The 23,822-nt window shown below is 47.4% G+C and overlaps 1 protein-coding gene across 1 annotated transcript in view; it reads left to right on the top strand.

Moving 5' to 3' along the window:
* LOC136434547 (E3 ubiquitin-protein ligase HUWE1-like) overlaps positions 1–23,822 on the top strand; it is an 83,028-nt gene that overhangs the window by 53,045 nt on the left and 6,161 nt on the right. Inside the window, exons 54-79 of the mRNA XM_066427411.1 lie at positions 77–189; positions 461–632; positions 2,021–2,116; positions 2,679–2,907; positions 3,473–3,747; positions 4,259–4,464; positions 4,753–5,172; positions 5,511–5,784; positions 8,369–8,548; positions 9,145–9,368; positions 9,696–9,833; positions 10,640–10,760; positions 13,195–13,322; positions 13,881–14,293; positions 14,532–14,601; positions 15,032–15,121; positions 15,380–16,142; positions 16,537–16,599; positions 17,296–17,471; positions 18,058–18,190; positions 18,926–19,100; positions 19,744–19,943; positions 21,367–21,560; positions 21,917–22,087; positions 22,610–22,803; positions 23,204–23,385. Coding sequence (XP_066283508.1) covers positions 77–189; positions 461–632; positions 2,021–2,116; positions 2,679–2,907; positions 3,473–3,747; positions 4,259–4,464; positions 4,753–5,172; positions 5,511–5,784; positions 8,369–8,548; positions 9,145–9,368; positions 9,696–9,833; positions 10,640–10,760; positions 13,195–13,322; positions 13,881–14,293; positions 14,532–14,601; positions 15,032–15,121; positions 15,380–16,142; positions 16,537–16,599; positions 17,296–17,471; positions 18,058–18,190; positions 18,926–19,100; positions 19,744–19,943; positions 21,367–21,560; positions 21,917–22,087; positions 22,610–22,803; positions 23,204–23,385 — 5,400 coding nt within the window. The remainder of the gene's footprint in view (positions 1–76; positions 190–460; positions 633–2,020; positions 2,117–2,678; positions 2,908–3,472; positions 3,748–4,258; positions 4,465–4,752; positions 5,173–5,510; positions 5,785–8,368; positions 8,549–9,144; positions 9,369–9,695; positions 9,834–10,639; positions 10,761–13,194; positions 13,323–13,880; positions 14,294–14,531; positions 14,602–15,031; positions 15,122–15,379; positions 16,143–16,536; positions 16,600–17,295; positions 17,472–18,057; positions 18,191–18,925; positions 19,101–19,743; positions 19,944–21,366; positions 21,561–21,916; positions 22,088–22,609; positions 22,804–23,203; positions 23,386–23,822) is intronic.

Below are 23,822 nucleotides of genomic sequence, written 5' to 3'. Positions count from 1 at the left end.
TTGGGAGGAGGGCGGATAGAGAACATGAACCAACAATACCCTTAACACTAACAAAACTAAATTCTCCATCTCTTAGACATGGTTGTGGTGGAGTCTGGGGAGGAGGACCACAACGATGATGATGATGACGAAGGAGGGTCCAGCGCCGACGACTCTGGCAGTGAGGAGGAGGATGAGCACGATGAACAGGTGAGATGTTTGTTCTGACATCGTCTTGAGGTACTTTACCTGTTAGCTGTCTTTGAATTTTGGCATAATTCCTTTATGTTCTCTGGAACTTGTTTGTAGCAAATTTCCTTAAGAATGACCTTGGAGAACTTAGCCTTTTTTAAGTTAGAACTGAACACGTATCTTCTGGAAGAGGAGGATGGGGATGAGGAGGATGTGGATGATGAGGGTTCAGAGATGGGGATGATGAGGTTTTGATTGATTGATGGATTGATTGATGTTGTCCCTTCAGGAGGAGGAAGAAGAGGAGGAGGAGGATGGGGATGAGGAGGATGTGGAGGACGAGGGGTCAGAGATGGGGAGAACATTTGACATCGATGAGTACGAGGACGACTCCCTGTTCCGCCTGCAGGAAGGAGACGAGGACCTGTTTCTCCAGCTGGAGGAGATGTTCTCCAACGCTGGTAAGGACACCACACATCTGCTTGGAGTAAAGATAGATGGATATGGTCTCTAATGCTGGTAAAGCCACGACAAGTCAGTTGTATGGATCATGTGCTGTGGAGATCTTGTAAAAAATTGAAGAACATTTCATTTTGCAATAGATAGCTAAAGGAAATTTTTTTCAAATACCAGGAAGGCTAGACAAGTTGTTTGGACTCCTCTGAACCACCTCAGTTGTATGCAAAGCAAAAGCTTCTGTTTTGGAAAAGATTTCTGGAGAGCTAGATGTTTGTGTGGCCAGTGGACTTCAGTTGGTTGGATAATTACACCTTCCATAGACACCAGAACTGACACATGAGAGGAAAAAGTTTTAGGTTCTTTTCAAAAGGACTTGTTTCTTATGATGCTCTCATGACCTCTTGAACATCTGAAGCGTTACCATAATATGAAGGGGGGAGATTCTATTTTGCTTTCCATATGTGCTAATTTTTCTACAGTTTTATGGTAATTGCATTACATTACAATCATCATCAACATATTTCGTTAGTTCATGGTCCCTCTCTGACGAGTTTATACATGCTAATTAGTGTGAAGCTCTCATTTCAAAAGGCTTGCCTATAGAGTTTTGCTTGCCAGTGTCCAAAACTGCTGCTTTTGTGTGTCTTAATGAGCAGTATCTCCAGTGCAGCTAGCAGGGAAAGACTAGAAACTTAAAGGGAATGTGTAGAAAGGCTTGCTCAAAAAGTCATTTTTACAAAACCGCCTTTGCTACTTCATTTGTATCAATGTTCACAGCTGTTAGTGTTATGATCAGGGCTGTCTCCAGCTTTGAATGTTTTTCCGTCCCGCTCATTGTTTGGGAGCCAATGTTTTGAGTTTTCGTTGTTAAATTCGTCGTTTTAAGCTTACAAAAATACATTTTCATCAATTTCATGTCATAAAGTTCAGATTTTGGGACGGATAGGATTGATTTTTTTCCGTCCCAACAAGCAAATTTCTGTCCTGGGACGGAGGGACAGGTCCTGGAGACAGCCCTGGTTATGATACAACCTTTTGAGCTTGCTGCCAGGAGTGGACCCTGGGCACTAAATGCTGCTTGTTCTGACTGTGTTCTGATCATTTTTGAGCTTGCTGCTAGGAATGAAACTTAACTGCTTGTTCTGTGTTTGAGTGAAAACTTTGCACTAAACGCTGCTTGTTCTGTGTTTGGGTGAGACCTTAGCACTAAACGCTGCTTGTTCTGACTGTGTTACGATGAAATTTGAGCTTGCTGTTAGGAATGAAAACCGGGCACTTAACGCTGCATGTTCTATATGTTTGAGTGAGACTTTGGTACTAAACGCTGCTTGTTCTGTGTTTGAGTAAAATCAGGGCACTAAACGCTGCTTGTTCCTCCTGTGTTCCTCAGGCGAGGCGTACCAGTGGGGCCTGCCGTCTTCGGTGCGCACGTGCACGTACCCGCTCCCCGTGGCCGTGCATGACGACAATGGTAATGATGGCTCAGGTAGAGGCTGCCCTGTTCTCTCACGCTTCCTGTCGTGGCAGGCAGCATGCAGCTTACATACCTTCACACGCTCACACGTTTACTTTGCGCAGTCTTGTGTTTGGCAACTTCATGTATGATTCAGTGTTGTCAAGTTTGACCAGTTTGTTGCAGTTATACATTTCATACCTGTTAAGTTTTTTTGATAAACCCTGACTAATTTCGTCCAGTCTTTTGAGTGTGTCCCATAGTGTGGTCAATGTTGCTGAAATCAGAGAATTTTTTTGGTTATGGAGTAATGTTGTTCCAATTCACTTTTTGCAGTTGATGAGCATATTTGAATTTTGGAGTTTTTGTAGCAATGGGCCTGTATAGTTTAAAGTATTTTGAAGGAAGCCCTTCCACCCTCGATGAATGTGTTCTTGCTATTTTGATGTTGCTACATGTAGCTAAGCCCCTGTGTATGAGATTTGATACATGTAGCTAAGGCCCTGTCTCTGAAATTTGATACATGTAGCTAAGCCCTTGTGTCTGAAATTTGATACATGTAGCTAAGCTCCTGCGTACTGGTGTGTATTTGAAGGAAACCCCTCCGCCCTCGCAGCTCCGTCCATGAGCATCGCGGTGAGCCACCCCCTGATGGTGCGGCACGCCGACCACAGCCAGGTGGCCGGGATCGTGACCTCGTCCGGCCGCGTGCACCGCCTGGGCCGCACCGGGAGGGGACACCGCCACTACGTCCCCGCCACACAGACCATCCACGTGCACTACTCCGGCGGCACCCGCCCGCAACCACCCGCCATCCTACAGAGGTGAGAACTACTTTGATTTGATTTGTTGCCTCTCCAGATAGAGTCTGAGCGGAAAGTCTGTACCATTGTTGACACAGTTTCAGGAACAATTATTGAATTAAGTCAGATTTCACCCCCTCTCTTTTCATCCTGACCTCGTTTTCAAGAAACCAAGGAAGTTTATTGGTGTGGCCTTCAGGGACTTTGGAAACTTTGCTAACTTGAATCAACTTAAAACATAAACATAAAATCTAATTAGACATGCCAAATTTCCAGTGTTGTTCTTATTCTAAAGTAACTAGTCTTCCATATCGACTCAAAAGTTAACTTGGAGACTAAATTTGACGATTTTGAATTGATGCAGAGATACATGTGAGACAGATACAGAGATAGTAGAAAACTAAGTTTCCTTGTTTTTGTAGGGGTATGTGTGGTAGTTTTGCTGCAGGTTACTGGGCCCCACGGGTGCTTCTGACATTCTATCACGTGTATGTTTATCATGTGTTATCGCATGTTTATCATGTGTTATCACGTGTTTATCATGTGTTATCGCATGTTTATCATGTGTTATCTTGTTTTACCCCAGGTTATTGGGCCCCACGGCCGCCGCGGACGTGCTGCAGCTGACCCAGCAGACGGGCCGCCAGTACGCCCGCGTGTTCATCGGGGGCGACGACGTCCGGGTCATGGCGGGTCAGGACGACGACATCTTCGACGACGACATTTGTGGCGGCGGCGGGTTCAGCGACGCGGCGCCCAGCACCGGCGCGGGACTCCTGCAGAACGTGCTGACAGCGCAGAACCGGTGGGCCGAGGAGTGCCGGGTGCTGGATGGGGACGGCGTGCACCACGTCATCGCTGGTCAGTCCTTACTGCAATATTCTTTCCTCCGCTGAAGCAGGCTGTACTCTTTTTTGGGGCTCCCCAATCCTATGACATAAACAATGCCACCCTGGCAAACCTCTGTGTTCCTGTAGTACTATACATTATACAGTAAAACCTGTCCTCCGCAACCACTCAAGGGACTGAGGAAAAATGGTTGCTCAGAACAGGGCGGTTTTAGCTGTGTAAAAATGGACGGGACTGTTCTGATGTGGTTGCCCAATCAGGTTTTGTATTTCTAGTTTTACCCCAGTCCCTTCCACCCTTGTCCTTAATTTTCGCTGACATTTCCTTCCTCCTCCCCCGCTGTGAAGAAGTCTATCCTGGGATCTTCCGTTTGCTGATGAAGATGGCAATCCTATGACATAAACAATGCCACCCTGGCAAACCTCTGTGTTCCTGTAGTGCTATATATCATATTTCTAGTTTTACCCCAGTCCCTTCCACCCTTGTCCTTCATTTTCGCTGACATTTCCTTCCTCCTCCCCAGCTGTGAAGAAGTCCATCCTGGAGAAGCTGGAGGAGCACTGTAAGAAGGAGCTGGAGGAACGGCAGGAGAAGAAGAAGAAACAGCAGGAGGAGGACGACAAGAAGAAGAAGGAGAAGGAGGAGGAGGATAAGAAGAAGAAGGAGAAGGAAGCCAAGGAGAAGGGAGAGACTGTCGGGGCTGAGGGGCGGGAGGGGGAGGCCATGGAGGTGAGGCAAATATCTGTACAAATCAGAAAAAAAATCAGATTTAAACAAAAGGATTATGAAGTAGCACTGATTACACATGATTTGCAGAATTCTAGATGATCTCGTTTGGAAGATGTCTTAAATTTGTACGAAAAGGCAGACAGTTAATGAGATGAAAGAATAACAGCCTGAGTGAGGGTCTGTGGATAGCAGAAAACAGAAATTTGAAGGCTGGTGATGAACACTAGACTACAGTGCAAATTAGTTGAAGATGAATGTTTCATGGTGATTTGTGTCGCTCCCTCCCAGGTTGGAACTTCCGAGTCCACAGAAACGTCAGCCTCAGCCTCCACGCTCCCAGGGTCGCAGTCGCAGGCTTCCATCGTCGCTGAGATCATCTCTGCCGTGGGCGGGCTGGACAGCAACGGGCTCGAACCCGCCGGCGAAACGGCCGAACGGGCGCCGGAAGGGTCCACTCCATCCAGAGGGGAGGCAGGTAGCGCTGAAGCAGGGTCGACAGAACCTGCAGCATCCGTACCCACAGCTGTCACAGCCTCCCCTGCCTCGGCACCCCCCGCTCCTGTAGTGGCCCGGTCTTACAATGTGTCGGTGACCCCGTCCCTCCCGTTCCCGAGCGACCTGCAACAGCTTGTCGCCGAGGAGACGGCTCGGCAGGCCACGGAGCAGGGATCGTCATCACGGCAACCCGCGGAGGAAACAACGCCACAGGTTCGTTTTATAACTTATTCATTTCACAAAAGTCAAGTCCAGAATAATGATAGCAATTAAAAATTAAATGAGAATGGGAAACCAGTTGGGTTAGTCCTCACCTAACTTATCATAGTCCTAGCAGGGAACAATAAGTGGTAAACAGTGATGTTTGGATCCGTGAATAGTTTTGTGACGTTTCTACTAAATTATAGAATGTTTTCCTGTACATTCTTGATATTTTACTTTTATTTAGTGTTTCTATAGAAGGTTAGCTGCCTTCCTCAAGGATGACAGGTTAGATATTGCAGATTGTTGTTTGGATGTTTTATTTATCTTGTAACTATTTGTTTCTGTAGGTTGCCGGGTTCCTGCCTGCTCCCATGGAGACGAGCAGCAGCACGACGTCTGGACAGGACGACGTGACGACGTCCACGGACAGCTCCGTGAGCATCAGCCCCGGCGCGGGGACAGACGGCGCGGGAACCGACGCTGCCATGCCCATGGACACGTCGGAGGCGGCGGTCGGGCAGGCGGCGCAGCGGCAGGGCAGCGCCGACAGCGGGACGTCCGCCGGGACCACGGCAACCGCAGAGGGAGGGGAGGGGGAACAGGCCGCCGCTCAGACTACAGGTGGGACTTTGTACAGGGTCAGGGTTAAGGGTCAGGAGTTAGGGTCAGGTTAAGGGTCAGAGTTCGGGAGGGATGGCAACCACAGAGGGAGGGGAGGGGGAACAGGCTGCCGCTCAGACTACAGGTGGGAGTTTGTACAAGGTCAGGGGTTAGGGTCAGGAGTAAGGGTCGGGTTTAAGGGTCAGAGTTCAGGAGGGATGGCAACACCACAGGGAGGGGAGAGGAGGGGGAACAGGCTGCCGCTCAGACCACAGGTGGGACTTTGTACAGGGTCAGGGTTAGGGTAAGAGTCAGAAGTTAGGGTCAGGTTAAGGGTCAGAGTTCGGGAGGGATGGCAACACCAGAGGGAGGGGAGGCAGAACAGGCTGCTGCTCACACTACAGGTGGGCTAGACACTGCGTATTAGTCTAGATATATGAGCTTTGTGACAAATTATTCAGTTTGCAGACATTGATGTGTTTGTGTTGTTGGGGGAGCCAACTGGGGGGAAGAACAAGCGGATGTGCAAGTGTTCAGAACATCGTTTCTTTGATAGGCATAGAGCTGCTTGGCAACAGTTCCTGCTTTGACCAAGGAGGTTTAAATAGGAAGGAGAGAGTTTGAAATTACTGCCCTTTGTCCTCAGTGGGCTGCAAGCGTCAAAACTGTAATTGACATAAACGTGTCAATTGCCCTGATTTCAATGGGCCAGCGCGGCACGCCAGCGATCTGTTCCATTGTTTAGTTGCAAATTGGAGCGCCCCTGGGATTAGGAGTTTTAGTGGAGGGACAGTCGTAAGTTCAATTTTAGCTATTTTGAGGAATTAATCTTTTAAGAAATCATGATCGGGAAAAAGTAGAAAGCGGAGATGCCGCGCCGATCGGAGAAAATTCAAGCGCTGCAACTAACGTTACAGCCTGTGGCCATTTTATTTCAACAGCCTTGAAACAAGGTTAATCTTCGTTACAACATCCACCCTACAAACTACATGGTCAAACAAAGCGCTGAACTAATACGTCTGCTACATTCTGCATGTAATATGCCAGTCTTTTTGTACAGATTCTGTGTCAAAGATCCTAGGTATAAGGGCATATATCTCGTTTCTTTTCGGCAGCTGTGAGAACAAAATTCGATACATTCTACCATGATTCTACCGATTCTACACACATATATCAGTACCTCATCGATCCTCCTTCGCCAGCAGAGAGGCACAAAACACAGTTGAAGCCGAGAATTGTAGGCCCGATGCCAAAAAAATGGCCCCGATGCCGATTGTGAAAGTTTGACAAATTGAAATTTCACATCGTCAACCATCTAAAATATATATCGGCATATCCAGAATAAATCACATAATTTCTAGAAAACGACAACATTTGAGGGCACGTTTCTGTTCTAAAATGTTCGCTTCGAGCCTTGCAACACACAAAAAATGCTGTAACTCGCCCATTTTTCGTCGCACAACAGAGTTTCACGTATCAAAACATTCGCCAGTTCAACTGGCCGCCATTGCTGGCTACTGCGCAGCTCTAGTACGCACCCCAAATAAGGCAATCCTCGGAAACTGCAGGCATGTCCGCCTCAGCGCGGCGGCCCTCGGAGATTCTCGCCAGCCGTGACGTCATTTTCGGCTCATTTGCATCGGAACTAGCGGGAAAATTAGCAGCTCAGGGCGACACCAAAGCGGCGCCGCCGGGGCTGCCGGACAATGCGACTCAGCGGGATTTATTGGGGCAGGACAAAAGGCCGCGGTGGGTGTTAATAGGCGAACTCTCTCCATCCTATTTAAACCTCCTTGCTTTGACTGTGCAAAGTTGATCAGTCGTTAATTCTGGCCACTGATGAAATCATCTCTCTTGATGAGTGAAAACTCGATGAAACTCTCCTGTTCCAGCTTTGTCTGAGGCCAGGCATGAGACAGACACGCACACCCCTGTCCTGTCCTATACTGTCCTGTACTGTCTGCTGCCTTTGTTTCTCTTATTGTTTGAGCTGTAACTCCAATCCAGCGGGGTGTTGCATGTCGGACTCACTGCCTCTTGTAGTAGCCTCAGCAAATTCTGCATGTCAAGGGCTCGCAATGGAAACTATGGGTGAAAATGAGGTACAGCTAAATGCACCACAGATCCTGGCATAGAAAGGTTACAGTCAAGGCCTGAAGACTGTGATTCCAATCCAGCAGAGTGTTGCATGGCAGACTCACGTGCCTCTTGTAGTAGCCTCAGCAAATTCTGCATGTCAAGGGCTCGGAAACTATGGGTGAAAATAAGGTACAGCTAAAAACAGCACAGATCCTGGCATAGAAAGATAAACTCAAGGCCTGAAAGCTATGAATCCAATCCAGCAGGGTGTTGCATGGCAGACTCATGTGCCAAGCCAAGTGCTCGGAAACTATGGGTGATAATAAGGTACAAAACCAGCTAAAAACACATATCATGGTATAGAAAGGTTATAGTCTGAAGATTCTGCATGTCAAGGAAGCTGCTTGGAAACTATGGGTGAAAATAATGAGTGTACAAAACAAGATCAAAACACCACAAAGCATAGAATTTTTGAAAGGTTGTAGTCTGGAAACGTGAAGTTGACAGCGTTTCTTTCCCGCGTCAGACGGCGAGAGCAGCGGAACGACAAGCGGCGCGGACTCTCAACCCAGCACGAGCACGGGCACCACGGAGGGGTCGGCCTCCAGCGCGGAGACACCGACCTCCGAGGGTCAGGGCGCCGCCAGCACGGCGGAGACGGCACAGGCGACGCCCGGCAACGAGGAGCTCAACTCACTGCTGGGATGTAAGACATTGTTTTTCTTTTATTAGGAAAATTAGTTAAGAGAAACACACACAGCTACACATTTTTGTAATCCAGCAGGTGGGGCCGGGCAACGAGGAACTTAACTCACTGCTAGGATGTAAGACTTTGTTTTTTTTTTTATGAGGAAAGTAAGAAAGAACACATTTTACACATTTTATAATCCAGCTGAGAAAGTTTAAGAGCACTGGTTATTTGAAATTATCAGTATCATGTACAGGCAGGGCCAGGCAACGAGGAACTCGACTCACTGCTGGGGTGTAAGACTTCGCTTTACAGGTTTTTCTTTGCTGTTAGGAAAGTCTGAAAAGAGCACATTTGATAATCCAGCTGGAGTACATCTGAGTCTGCCATGAGATTATTCTTGTGGATCAATGAGATATCATTGGAATTTTTTTAACAGATGAAATAGACAAAGATCAATGGATGGATAATTGATAAATGGTTAGGTATTGTCCTTTTATTCTTCCTGTAATATTATTCGCGTAGACATCAGAAGAAGGGCTTTCAAAAGAATAAGATAGACACGTCTACAATTAAATTATAAGATGAACAAATCCCGCCTCCCCCCTCTGTAGCCGATGTTCAGCTCCCCGAGGGCGTTGACCCCTCCTTTCTGGCTGCACTTCCCGAGGACATCCGCCAGGAGGTGCTGCGCACGCAGCTGGGCATCAGGAGAACGCCCCCTACCACCCAGGCCGGGAACAGCAGCGGCACCAGCAGCACCAGCACGACGGCGCCCGACAGCGTCCAGGTCAGCCCAGAGTTCCTGGCAGCCCTGCCACCCGAGATTCAGGAGGAGGTGAGAAAACGATTTAGGCTTGGGGCTAGTAAGGATTAGGGTTACGGTCAGGGTCCGCTAGCCTAGCCTAGCCACTTGGCTTGTATTTTGTCAAAGAACCCAACACACAAGTGACCCGGTGTGCTTGGCAGATGAAGCGAAGCTGCATTGCACTAATAGCTAACGAAAAAGCGCCATGCTTCGTCTTCAGTCTGACGTACGACCGCTTTACCTTACTGTATTTCCCTGCAGGTTTTACATTATGTTGATACTATATATGTATCTGTTTCTCCCCTTCAGGTTCTACAGTACGTTGATACTATAAATGTGTCTGTACCTCCCCTTCAGGTTTTACAGTACGAGCGTATGGAGCAGCAGAGACTGGAGGCACAGAGAGCGGCCGCAAACCCTGAGCAGCCCGTGGATCCGGCCGGGTTCATCCAGAACCTGCCCAGCTCTCTCAGACAACAGGTCCTGGCTGATATGGTGAGTACAATACAGGGGGGTGCTGTAGGGGGGGTACTGTGTAGGGGGTACTGTGTAGGGGACAGCCTGTAGATCCGGCCGGGTTCATCCAGAACCTGCCCAGCTCTCTCAGACAACAGGTCCTGGCTGATATGGTGAGTACAGTACAGGGGGGGGGGGGGTCTGTAGGTGGGTACTGTGTAGGGGGGTTCTGTGTAGGGGGGTCAGCCTGTAGACCTTTATGCAGAACCTAAAGCTTTTCTCAACATTTGTTGCATGTAGGTTGCATTTTAATATTGATAGCTTTGAGATTCTCAGGATTACACAGTTCTTGCCGTGATTTCTGACGTGTGTGTAGATATGTGTTGAAAGATGACATATATGATGATTATGTTGAAACCCTCCCTGTATTCCCAGCATGACACAGTTCTTGCTGCCGTGTGTGTAGACGATGATGATTGTGTAGATTGTGTTGAAAACATGTTTGTGTCCCCAGGACGACACAGTTCTGGCCTCGATGCCTGACGTGTGCGTGTGTGTGTGCGTGCGTGCGCGCATGCGTGTGCGTGTAAACGTTGATGGTGTGTTGTTTGTGTCTCCAGGACGACACAGTTCTGGCCGTGATGCCGCCTTAGATCGCCGCGGAGGCGCTGAACCCTGTGTGTGTGTATGTGCGTAGATGTTGATGGTGTGCTGTTTGTGTCCCCAGGACGACACAGTTCTGGCGGTGATGCCTGACGTGTGTGTGCGCGCATACGTGTGTGTAGATGTTGATGGTGTGTTGTGTATGTGTGTAGATGTTGATGGTGTGCTGTTTGTGTCCCCAGGACGACACAGTTCTGGCGGTGATGCCGCCGGAGATCGCCGCGGAGGCGCGGAATCTGCGACGGGAGCTCGAGGAGCGACACCGGCAGCTGATGCAGGAGCGGCTCTTCAGCGCGGCAAGCGGTAGCGTGCTTTCAGCTATCCTTAGGACCTCAGGCAAGAACCATGGGCTGCTGTTTGTGCACAGAGCCAGGCCTTGGCACATGGTTGTAGCCCCAGGAAAATGGTTCAGACGCTGCCTGTGAACGAAGGCAGCCCCCCTCCCTCAAAAAGTCAGTTTGAAACATGGTTGTAACTCCAGAAAAGGTCCTGATCGAGATGCTGCCTGTTGGTTTGTAAGAGTGTAGGCACCCCAAAAACTGTCTGTTCAAACATATTTGCTTTGGAGCCACAGGAAAACACTGTGGATTTAGTAGTACAGACTCATTGAGACGCCCAAAGTCGCAGGCAGCACCAAAAAAACACAACAAGAAAAGATTATTCAAAATGCTACTGGTTCCCTTCGTAATGATTGGCACAGGCAGCTCACAAACCACTTTGATCTGTAGTACAGTTCTCTGTTTTAGATGTTGCCTGTTTTGAGATGATTTTAATCGTTTGTACTAGCAGAATTAATGGAAAATACAATTAACTTGAAAATGGAGAAGGTTGAAGATGTATTGGAGAACTGGTAGCTTAGGAAAAGGAGTTAAGCCAGTGCAGAAGAGAATGTGTTTGCTTTGGAACTTGAACTGGCTCGTTTGACACTTATTCTTTGGAAGATCTATCCAATATTTCTTCACTATCTCTCGTCCCAGATGTGAACCCATTTGAAAGCTGTGATGAAAACATTGTTTTGGCACTTGGAGCTGTTACGTGTAGCTCTCTCCAAAAGGGGCTAATTTCCCTTGCCAATTTAGTTGACGAAACAAGCACAAACAACAGCCCTGTTTTGTTTTTTTCTTGTCACTTCTTGCCATGTAAAAGCTTTTTCCTCTGCTTTTGTTTTCTTCTTTTGGCTAAAGTTTGTTTGTAAAACCGCCCATAAGCCTTTTTTTTCTTTACGCTATCAAAAACACTGCTTGCTATAATCACTTTCACATGTACATGTAGCTGCCAGCACTTATGCCACAATATGGCTTACATGTACATGTTTTAAATGTTCCCTATGCAAAATTTCTGTCATCTTACACTTAGCCTGTAAGTTTCTTCATAAATCGCCATTTCCGCCTTGTCAAACAGGATTTTATACATATCCATCCATTTCTTACAAGATGAATGATCATGAAAACATTCGGCATCTTCTCAACAACAGGCAGTCATGTTGTTCCTGATGTTACAAATGTTCTGACTTACTAGTGCACAGATCTGACTTACTAGTGCACTGCGAGGGCATATTGGACTATAATGGTCTGATCCCTTAGATCCACCCACCTCGTTCAAAACATGCAAAATTTATGTAGAAAAAATCATAGAAATCCAAATATTTGGCTGACATGCAGCCACTCCCTCATTGGTCGAACCAGTTATTGCCATGCTATCATTGGTTGACCTGCTAATTGTGATGCACAGTCAGGATCGGTCCATTACAAATTTATTTAATCTACATTAGTAAGGAAACCTCAATTCTCACTTCAATCCTGCATACTGCAAGCATTGCAGTAGGTTTTAAAGAAGAAAACCCTACCACAACCTGTAGAAGAAAGTGACATGTTTTTCCATTGGAGAAGCGTGTTCTTCTTACACAACCTCAGCAGCTTTCCCTGACAACATTTGTGCAGCTACTCAGCCGCCTTCAGCAGGGCTTGATAAACTCTGTGACATCGGGCGAGAAATATCAGGGTTTACTAAGCTCTGATGAAGACACCCTAGCCATTACAGAAAGGTTCTGAGCTCGTGTCAAAAGAAGACTTTTCTCCAGTGCCTTGCCCACCTGAAAGCTACTGTACATGCATTTAAGTTTGCGGTGGGTTTATTGTTAGCGGTTTTCGTGGTAATCTCTTCACCGCAGACTTCAAACCACTGTGAAAATGCTTGTTTTTTCTTCTGCCTTGTTTCAACCACAAACTACATGTAGAAACCACCGCAAATACTCCATTTTGTACCTACTGCTAAATTGAATCACCACAAACTTAGATACATTTACAGTATTCAGGGATGAACCTATGTTTAGTGCCTGGGCTGAGGTAAACATGGATGTTCTGAAACAAGTTTTAACTGTAATTTCCAACACAAAAATTGGACTTACCCAAATTGTTGACTGTACAACACCAGTCTTTGTCAAGGAATGAGCAATCCACCGCTGAGATGACGTCACGTTATGCAGATACTGAGATAGCACACGTGACTCGGTGAGCAGTGGACCATAAGTTGCAGAAAGTGTGCTATCTGCATAACATGACGTCATCTCAGCGTTTGATTGCTCATTCCTTGACAAAGTTGTACAGTCAAAAATTTGGGTCCAAAAAAGTCCAATTTTTGTGTTGGAAATTACAGTTAAAACTGGTTTCAGAATGATTTCTTAACCAACACAAATGAACCTTTAAGCTAAGACATGGATGTTGTTGGTGTTGTGCAGGTTTGGCCAGTCGGCTGGGAGGGAGGGGGATCCACTACATCCAGTCCGCCCTCCCGCAGCACCACAGGAACACATGGCGATGGGGCACGCAGCACAACCGGGCAGCAACCGCAACTACGGCTAACCAGGTAAGACATGAACCGTAGCGTATAGACATAAGGGGCACGCAGTAACTGCCACTACGGCTAACCAGGTAATACATGAACCACGCACTGAAAATTGTTAGACATTAGCATAACTGTGTGATGAACAAAAGCCATCAGTACCAAACTCATGGCAGCTTGGTAGTAACTTCTGATCTTACCAGACTTCTATGCTGTTGGAAATGTTTGATGTCCTCAGGATGGGATGTTAGGCCATGGTCTACATTGTATTGTCAAAAATAACATTTTCCATTCCATTCAACCCAATCCATGGTACAAAGCAACTCTTTTTCTACTTATGACCAGTGGAAGATTAGATTTTCAAGAACTCGATTGACAAACTGAAGTAGACATACAATAAAGATGAGACTGACCCAAATTTTTGTACGTGCATGAGCGTGGGGAGACTGACCCAAATTTTTGAAACAGTCCTATCTTTAGTGTGTGTTGGAAATTACTGTTTAAATCTGCCTCAGAAAATACCTTCTACCAGTGCAGATCTTGGATGGACATTTCCATTATTCCTTTTCCACCTCCCCCCAGGTTCGACTGCGCGGTCGTCAGCTGCTGGACCACGAGGCGCTGGCCTGCCTGCTGGTTCTGCTGTTCGTGGACGAGCCCAAGCTGAACACCAGCCGGCTGCACCGCGTGCTGCGGAACCTCTGCTACCACAGCGGCACCCGCATGTGGGTGGTGCACGCCCTGCTGTCCATACTGGACCGCACAGGCGACAACCTCTGCAAGGTACGTAACCCTAACCCAACCTCTGCTACCACAGCGGCACCCGCATGTGGGTGGTGCACGCCCTGCTGTCCATACTGGACCGCACGGGCGACAACCTCTGCAAGGTACGTAACCCTAACCCAACCTCTGCTGCCACAACGGCACCCGCATGTGGGTGGTGCACGCCCTGCTGTCCATACTGGACCGCACGGGCGACAACCTCTGCAAGGTACGTAACCCTAACCCAACCTCTGCTACCACAACGGCACCCGCATGTGGGTGGTGCACGCCCTGCTGTCCATACTGGACCGCACAGGCGACAACCTCTGCAAGGTACGTAACCTTAACCCAACCTCTGCTGCCACAACGGCACCCGCATGTGGGTGGTGCACGCCCTGCTGTCCATACTGGACCGCACAGGCGACAACCTCTGCAAGGTACGTAACCCTAACCCAACCTCTGCTACCACAGCGGCACCCGCATGTGGGTGGTGCACGCCCTGCTGTCCATACTGGACCGCACAGGCGACAACCTCTGCAAGGTACGTAACCCTAACCCAACCTCTGCTACCACAACGGCACCCGCATGTGGGTGGTGCACGCCCTGCTGTCCATACTGGACCGCACGGGCGACAACCTCTGCAAGGTACGTAACCCTAACCCAACCTCTGCTACCACAACGGCACCCGCATGTGGGTGGTGCACGCCCTGCTGTCAATACTGGACCGCACAGGCGACAACCTCTCCAAGGTACGTAACCCTAACCCTACCTCTGCTACCACAACGGCACCCGCCTGTGGGTGGTGCACGCCCTGCTGTCCATACTGGACCGCACAGGCGACAACCTTTGCAAGGTACGTAACCCTAACCCAACCTCTGCTACCACAACGGCACCCGCATGTGGGTGGTGCACGCCCTGCTGTCCATACTGGACCGCACAGGCGACAACCTTTGCAAGGTACGTAACCCTAACCCAACCTCTGCTACCACAACGGCACCCGCATGTGGGTGGTGCACGCCCTGCTGTCCATACTGGACCGCACGGGCGACAACCTCTGCAAGGTACGCTACATGTCATGGGCACAAGGAAATGTCTGTCCGAATCAAATTTGAACTGCAGTTGCCAACATGAAAACTGGACTTACCCTAATTTTTTATCAATCGGCTCCAGTCTTTGTCAAGAAATGGGCAATCCACTGCTTCTGTGGCAAGTTTTGTGAGGGCGATTGGCAGAATTGACTTCTACCAAAACATGAACTTTCAATTGTTTGTTGATTATTCTCTGATGAGCTAACCAAATATTCTTTTATCCTGTTCCAGCCCCTGGAGATCACGGATGGTTCGGAGAAGGGTTCAGGAAAGAAGTCCCGTCCCTCCAGTTCCACGTCCCAGGACATGGCCATGGATACACGGACCTCGCAACCCTCCTGGCTCTCCATAAGCCTGGACGCCGCGCTCGGCTGCCGCGCTAACGTGTTCCAAATCCAGAAGGTCGGTGGGAAGAAACACGTGGAGCGACACAGCGGGGCGGTGCATATACACCCCCAGGCCTCCCCCATCGTATGTAGGCACGTCATGGACACCCTCATCTCTCTAGCCAAGGTTTTCCCCGGACATTTCATCCCTGGCAAGGCCAGGGAAGCCGGGACCTGTTCCACTAGTAGTAGTCAAACCCAGGCTAACAAGGTAAAAGAGACTCCCCCTCCCACCACAGCAAGTGTTGTAACAACAAACAGAGTAGGTAGTAGTAAAACGGACACGGACTTCTGGGACGTTCTGGTCAAGCTGGACTGCATGAGCGTTGGAAGGAAAGGGAAGGGGACGGCGAAGTCGCACGGAGCGGGGGCGAGCGGGAGCGAATCGGAGCAGAGCGCGGAGAGCCTGGAGACGTCTCCGCTGGGACTCCTGCTGCAGATGCTGGCGCACCCGGTGATCCGGCGCAGCTCCGTGCTGACAGACAAGCTGCTGAGGCTGCTGTCGCTTGTCTCCATCGCGCTGCCCGAGGAGATGAAGAAGGCCGAGGAGCAGGCTAGGGAGGAGGCCGCCAGGAGGGAGGAGAACAGGACGGACGAGGCAGCGACAGGTCATGCTTCTGGCTATTTGAAACTCTTGAATTTGGATAGTTCTTTTTGCAATGTTCAATGCTGACATTAGAACTGTGAAAGTCTGATATATTCAGAACTTTTGGTGTCCTTAACAATTTTCAAAAACCATCAGATTTGTCGAAAATGAGTAATTAAAATGGGTTAAAACGTCCTGTAACGTCCGGCTGCTCAAACCAAATTGATCCAGCCAATATTTTTTTTCTGGGTATTGAATGAATGGCTACCTTTCTCCCATGAAAAAGATCACACTATTTTACCCCAGGGCTGTACATTTTCATTTGGTTGCCTTCTCAAATTGGGGTCTTTACAAGATGCTGTGATGTTATATTGCCTTCTGGGTGATTATTAATGATCTTCTGTTTCTCCCCACAGAGTCAGGAGCAGCCGGAGGCACAGAGGCAGCTGCGGCGGAACAGAGACCAGCGGAACAAACAGGTAACTATGGCAACTTGTAACCATAGTAACGGCACAACAGGAAAGATGCTGGAAGTGGTTACCACAAGGCATGGCAAATAGTTACATGTACCACAAAGGTTGATTGTGAAAAGCCTTAGTCCTGTGACCCAATCTTGCTCTTTCAGCAGATATGTTTATATAAAATTTCACTCCTCTTTACAGTACCACATTGAGAAACCTGCTACCTATGTGTTCCTGTAATTCAACTATGGCACAGTGTCATGTTACTGTCCCTGGTGCTGACGCTGTTGAAGACTGATGTCATTGCCCCTCTTTCCCTCATCAAAACTTTTTAAAACTGCTTGTTTAGATTGACAGCCATTCATCGGTTTATTTACCCTATTGTAGTTTCATAGCCCCTGTCCCTGGTGCTGGCATTGTTGTTGTTGTTGATGTCATTGCCCCACCTTCCCCCATTAAAACTTGGTTACACTGTTTACTTAGATTGATAGCCATGATCAGTCTATCCATTCTTCTGTAGTTCTAAAGCCCCCCTTATTAGTGGAAGGTCCCTGTCCCTGATACTGATGTTTTTGGTGTTCTCCAGCTACTGTAGTCTGTATAAGGTCCCTGTCCCTGGTGCTGATATTTTTACTGTTGTTGTTCTGCAGCTACTGTAGTCTGTATAATGTCCCTGTCCCTAGTGCTGATATTTTTGCTGTTGTTGTTCTGCAGCTCCTGTACAGTCTACTCTTGAGCTGGTGCCAACAGCAACGTCCACGCCCTCCCCGACCCTCAGCAGGAAGGACACAGTACCCCTCCGCCCCACATCAACCTCGTCTGTGTTCGACGATTCCGCAGGGAGAGCCACAAGCATCATGCTGGAGAAGCAACTCCAGCTGGCTGTAGATGTAAGTACTCCCTGAAAACAGAGACCAAAAAGAGGAAAAGAAGTTAAATTGTAGAAATAAATTGGATCAGTGATTGCTGACAAAAGCATTAAAACCTAATGTCCAGTTACACCATTTTCAAACGTCAAGTTTTCTGTAGAAAGGCACCAAATGTAGGGCTTCTAGCCCTGTATCCTTTTAATTTGGAAGCTGGACAATCTTTAATTGACTGAAGTCACAGCTGTGAAAAAATGCTGTCCTGAGTGCTGATGTTGTTTTACCTGTCTTAAGTGCTGATGTTACTGCTGTTACAGATCCTGACGTCGCACTCCTGTTCAGGTTATACCTGTCCTTAGTGCTGATGTTGTTGTTGTTTTTACTGTTGTTACAGATCCTGACGTCCCACTCCTGTTCAGGTTATACCTGTCCTTAGTGCTGATGTTATTGTTGTTGTTACAGATCCTGACGTCCCACTCCTGTTCAGTAGAAGATTTTACCTGTCCTTAGTGCTGATGTTATTGTTGTTGTTACAGATCCTGACGTCCCACTCCTGTTCAGTAGAAGATTTTACCTGTCCTTAGTGCTGATGTTTGTGCTGTTGTTACAGATCCTGACGTCCCACTCCTGTTCAGAGGAAGGTCTGGAGGACGCCACCAACGTGCTGCTGCAGCTGTCCAGAATAGACAACCAGACCCGCGAGTCTGTCCTAAAACTGCTGCTGCAGGGCGGCAGGCAACTCGGTTAGCACTCACTGCAGGGTTTTTGGATACTTAATTCACCCCACTAGCTATCATACAATGCAGGGAAAATTGATTCAACAAAAATGATGATCCACGCAGATCATGAGCAGAATGACCTTACTTTTGTTCCGTTTAATCAAGCAGGCAAAGTTGAGCTGACAAGTATGTTGTTGTTCACCTAGCCAGAAATGAATGATGTGGATTTTATGGGATGTGAGATTATCCTTGATTAGAAAGTAGGAAAGTTTTCATTGAGGAATGTGTTGTATTTGTATGACTGATAGTTTGTAGCTATGGGAGAACTAGAGGAAAGGAGAGAGAGATATACTATATTGTGCTTACTTTCCATGGCTTTTCATCCAAGTACGTAATTCTTTATTTGTTAACTAACTTGATTTTAGCTGATTTTAACGGTCACTAGTCAACAGCTAAAATTTCATCATCTCTAGTATTTGATCACTAATATTTGAGACAGTAATGTTCGTTCCCACCATTAGAATTAAGTGCCGTGACCTACTCCATTTTCCTCCAACCGCTATATTTTCCTACTGCTATATTAAATTGATTACAGTAGTTAGTATAACGTTTTTGGAAGAGAATGGGGGAAGGACTGGGCGTTTGTTGGCAAACATCATTCCTTAACCTCCTCCCTGTTGCCTAACCCTGTAAACAATAGAGAATCGGTAGCTTTAAGACTACTTCAGTGTTCTAAAGGTTAAGTTTGTTTCCCTGCAGGCCACACCCTGTGTGAGCAGATCTTCCAGCTCCTGCAGGAGGTCCGAGATCACATCACCAGGCTCAAGCAGCAGGGAGCCTCCGGAGCAGAGGGAGGCATGGAGGAGCTAGCTTCTCCGGAGGAGGGAGCAGCTGGAACATCGCAGGCCAGACAACGGGGAGTCCTCTCCAACAGGTAAACATATCACGTTGGGAGTAGTAAGCTTCTCCGGAGAAGGGAGGAGCAGGGAGTCATCTCCAACAGGTAAACATGTCATGTTGGGAGGGGGGCATAGAGGAGTTATCTTCTCCGGAGAAGGGAGGAGCAGGGAATCCTCTCCAACAGGTAAACATGTCATGTTGGGAGGGTGGGGGGCCTGGAGGAGTGGAGAAGGGAAGAGCAGGGTAGTCATCTTCAACAGGTAAATATGTCATGTTCTCAGAAATGTAACTGGAAAAGGGGGTTGAGTTGTAGAAATTGTGTCTAACAATCCAATGTCTCCTCCCCCCATTCCCAGCTTTGACAGCCAATTAGTTGTAGTTGCTGCTCTCACCAAAGTAAAGGCTTGTTGCAAGCCATCGATGTGCTGTGTAGAAATCAACAAATGTCTCCTCCCCCATTGCAAGGTTTGACAGCCAGATGGGTGTGGTTGCTGCCCCCACCAAGGTGAATGGTTGATCAGAGAGCCATGGGTGTGCTGTGTAGAAACTGTGTCTTACAATCAAATATCTCCTCCCCCTCCCAGGTTTGACAGCTAGATGGTAGTGGTTGCTGCCCCCACCAAAGTTAAGGGTTGTGCTATGTAGAAACTAACAAATGTCTCTTCCCACCCCCCCAGGTTTGACAGCCAGATGGTAGTCGTTGCTGCACCCACCAAGGTAAAAGGGGGGCGCGAGCTGCAGCTGCCCAGCATGGCCCAGCTCACCGCCAAGACGTCCACGCAGAGCTTCTTCCTGCGCATCCTTAAAGTCATCATCCAGCTTCGCGAGGCCGCAAGGAGAGCCGTCAAGAAGGCACGCGACGCCGAGAAGAGACAAGGTGTGCAAATTTTCTCTGTCGTTTTTGACTCGTGGGACACAAGTTAGTAACATTGTCAGAAAATAGACTGATTTCGCTGTCCCCTTTAAGATTTAAGAATATTGAAATGTCTTCCTGTAATTTAGTCACATTACATGCAAGGACCCAAGTTGATGCTTAAAGATGAAGATGTTATAAAAACCTCTTCAATAACTGGCCACATTGATGGATTCACATGAGTTTTGATATAAGATCTTTTTAAGTCATCTTTTTTTACATGTTAAAGTTATATTACGTGATGTGCTTTATATGTAAAAGAGGAGGTCAGTTCATAAGCATTGTTGTTTAGTGGTCAGATGTTGATGATAGTTAAGCGTTTTGTTCACCCCAAATTTATATAACAATGCAGCACACTAACAGACATGTTAGTTCAATAAGCCTGGATTGTGCACTGCAGTAACTTTTCAAAATAATTCCATCAGGTTGGTAGAACATAGGATATTGGAGTTTTCTTTTTACACAACCAGTGACTTCTTACCTGGCGAAACGTCAGCAGGTGAGAAGTGACTGGTTGTGTAAAAAGAAAACTCCAACATCCTACAGAGTACTTTTGTGCAGCAACTTCTGCTGCAGTAAGTTATCTGTGTTGCTGATGTGAAATGGCCTCCAATAGCTGGGTGGGAAACTAGTCCAATGTTCCTCCTCTATCTCAGAGATTCTCTTAACCTTCTTCCTGCTGGGGAAGCCTTCTGGCAACAAGTTTGTGTTGGATACAGGGTTATGCAGCAGGGAGAAGGTTAAGGGAAGGGTTGCAGAAAAACGCTGCATGAAAAATCTGCTTCAAATTGGTGCAGTTTTGTTTCTGTGATTTTAGGTGAACGGTATAAAAAAATGTTTGAGAGCAAAACTGCTGAAGGGTGTTGTTTGTCTTGCTGTTACAAAATGGCCCCTCAACTTGAACAGGAAACCTGAATTTCTTCGAAGTTGAATAAAAATGTTCTGGAAACACTGCAGGTATTAAAAACTGTTTGAGAGCACAACTGCTGAAAGAAGTTGTTTGTATTGCTGATACAAAATTGCCCCAGGAAACCTGAAATTCTTCAAAGTTGAATAAAAAGGTTGTGGAGACGCTGCAGGAAAAACCTGCAGCACCTTTGCGCAGTCTCATTGCTGCAAATGTTTAGATTTAGTCAGAGTCCAACGGAGGGCTGTCTTCAGGACCCGTTCCTCCATTCCCTGGATGGAAATTTGCTTGTTGGGATGGAAAAAGATGTCACCCTGTCTGTCAAAAAAATGGGAACTTCATGACATCTTTTTAGGTTTAAGATGACAGATTTTCAACAACGAAAATTAAAACATTGGATCCCAAAGAATGAGTGGGATGGAAAAAAATGTAAAGCTGGAGACATCCCTGGTCCAATGAAGTGTAACCCTGCATGCACAGGAGGCTTAAACATCAGCACCACAGCGTCAAGCGTAGCTTCGGCTGTTGCAGCGTTGGAGGCCGAGGCAGAGGCCATCATCGAGATGGTGGGAAGGAGGGAGCGAGAGAGGCTGCAGAGGGAGAACTCCGCGCCGGCAGCACCGGGCACGGCAGCCGCAGGGGCGTCCACCAGCAACGAGGACCAGGCTGCACCGGTAAGGGCCGTCTCTGCTTCTGTCAGCTACTGATGCACCATTTATAGTTCTTTGATAGAAAACCTTACTTCAGGACCAACAAGTTGAGAGTATATTTGCTAGTCTGTAGTTCCTCTCCCAAGTTGCAAAGTTGTGGAAAAGACACTAGACATTAAACCCCTGACTAGCCTGGGATTCAACGTCTGTCAAACTTGGAGCAACATACGAAATTTTCAAAGGCAAAGATGTCTAAAATTAGTTAGAAATATGACAAACAGAAAAAAGACACACAGAAAAACAACGTTCTCTTTCAAATAAGATGAATGACTAACTTATTTGTGCAATAAGCTGAATGTGTTTCACCGTTGTTTCCCCAGCCGGAAGCGTCCTCAGAAGACCCTGCAGGCGCCGCGCTGGGTGACATCATCGGGGAGGCCCCCATGGACGTGGAACAGCAGGCCGCGGGGTCGGCGGGGTCAGCAGCGCCCGTTGCCGAGGAAACGCCTGCACAGGACGAGGAACAACAGGCCGGGAAGAAGGAGAAGGAGGTCAGAAAGTCGTCTAACTTCTATTTTCATTTTTATCACTTTCTATTATTTTGGGACTCATCCTGGCAACTACTTTGTATTGATTTTAGAATGGTTTGGAAGATTGATATTATGATATAATATGAAAAGACATTAAACTTCAACCAGACCATGCCAAACACTTCTTACTTTCGTCTCCTTCATTTATTTTCTCAACTTGATCACTTTCGCTTTTTTCTCCCTCAAGAACATCTGTAGATTTCTTAATTTGGTCACTTTCAACTCCTTTAGCATGTTCCTTAACTTTGTCACTTTCACTTTCAACTCCTTCAAGATGTTTGTTAACTTGGTCACTTTCACTTTCAACTCCTTCAAGATGTTCCTTAACTTGGTTACTTTCACTTTCAACTCCTTCAGGAACTTTATTAGCTTGATCATTTTCACTTTCAACTCCTTCAGGAACTTTATTTGCTTGATGACTTTCACTTTCATCTCCTCCAGGAACTTCCTTAATGTGATAACTTTCCCTTTCGCCTCCTTCAGGAGCCTGATGAGCCTGAGCTGCCGCGGCTGAGCAGCCAGCTGACCCTTGAGGAGCTGTGGGACACGCTGAGCGAGTGTCTGACGGCGCTGTCGGACACCACGGACCACCACGCGGTCCTGGTACTGCAGCCTGCCGTCGAGGCCTTCTTCCTGGTGCACGCCGCGGAGAAGGAGAAGAAAGCAGCAGAGCAGAGGTGGGGTGGAACTTCTGTCCAACTCTTTTTTCACTGGAATTATTGTTTGTGTATTGTATATTTCTTACCACTTCTATTTTTACACACTCTGAAAGCTGTTAACAAACGTTCCCTTTCAGCAGTTTGAAATTTCCCTAGGAGAAGAATGGCACAGGCAATCACCTGGCGCAGGCAACCACATTAAAACAGTCCCGTCCATTTTTACATCGTTAAACCTGCCCTGTCGTGAGCAACCACCTGTCCTCATCGACCGTTTCTCTTCCGTGGTCGCTGAGGACAGGTTTGACTATATCTAAATCTAGGAATTTCTGTACCAAGGAAGTCTGATGGAATGATGGTATAGCCTCTGTCCTGCTGTTGACAAAAACATTAACCATTTATTTCGCTCTGTTTGCTGCAGACAATCGGAGAGGCAGCGGCACGACAGCCACCTCAGCGACCACGCGCCCATGTCGCCTCTCCCGGCCACGCCCGCCGACAGCGGGACGAGTCTCGGGCGCCAGGAGTCCGTGGCCTCCGTTTCCTCCGTAGCAAACATCACGGGGCTTCCACACGACACACAGAAGTTCCTCAGATTCGCAAGTACGTCTCACAGCTTTCTTGTGTCTTAGTATGTCATGAGTCTTGTGGCTTTTTGTGTCTTGTAGTCTTCTGTCACAATGTGGCAAACCAGATCATGTGCTAAATTAGATACACATAAACGCACACAGTTTTTTTCCACATTATTTTAGTGCTTAAACCTATCGCACAGTGCTGAACCAGATAATCACTAGTCCACACACACACACACACTCACACACAGACAGTTGATGTTTTTTTCATTGTTTTAATGTTAAATCTCATGTTGTTCCGTCCAGAAACCCATCGCAGATCATGTACTAAATACAAGAACGCACAGATTTTTTCATTGGTATTTTAGCACTTATTTTCCGATGCCCCCCAGAAACCCATCACACAGTGCTAACCCAGATGCTCACTAGTCCGTACACATACCTTGTTGATAGGAAATAAGATTGCTG

Source organism: Branchiostoma lanceolatum, chromosome 5 (assembly GCF_035083965.1).
Source record: "Branchiostoma lanceolatum isolate klBraLanc5 chromosome 5, klBraLanc5.hap2, whole genome shotgun sequence".
Taxonomy (NCBI): domain Eukaryota; kingdom Metazoa; phylum Chordata; class Leptocardii; order Amphioxiformes; family Branchiostomatidae; genus Branchiostoma; species Branchiostoma lanceolatum.
This window is presented reverse-complemented; position numbering and strand designations above follow the sequence as displayed.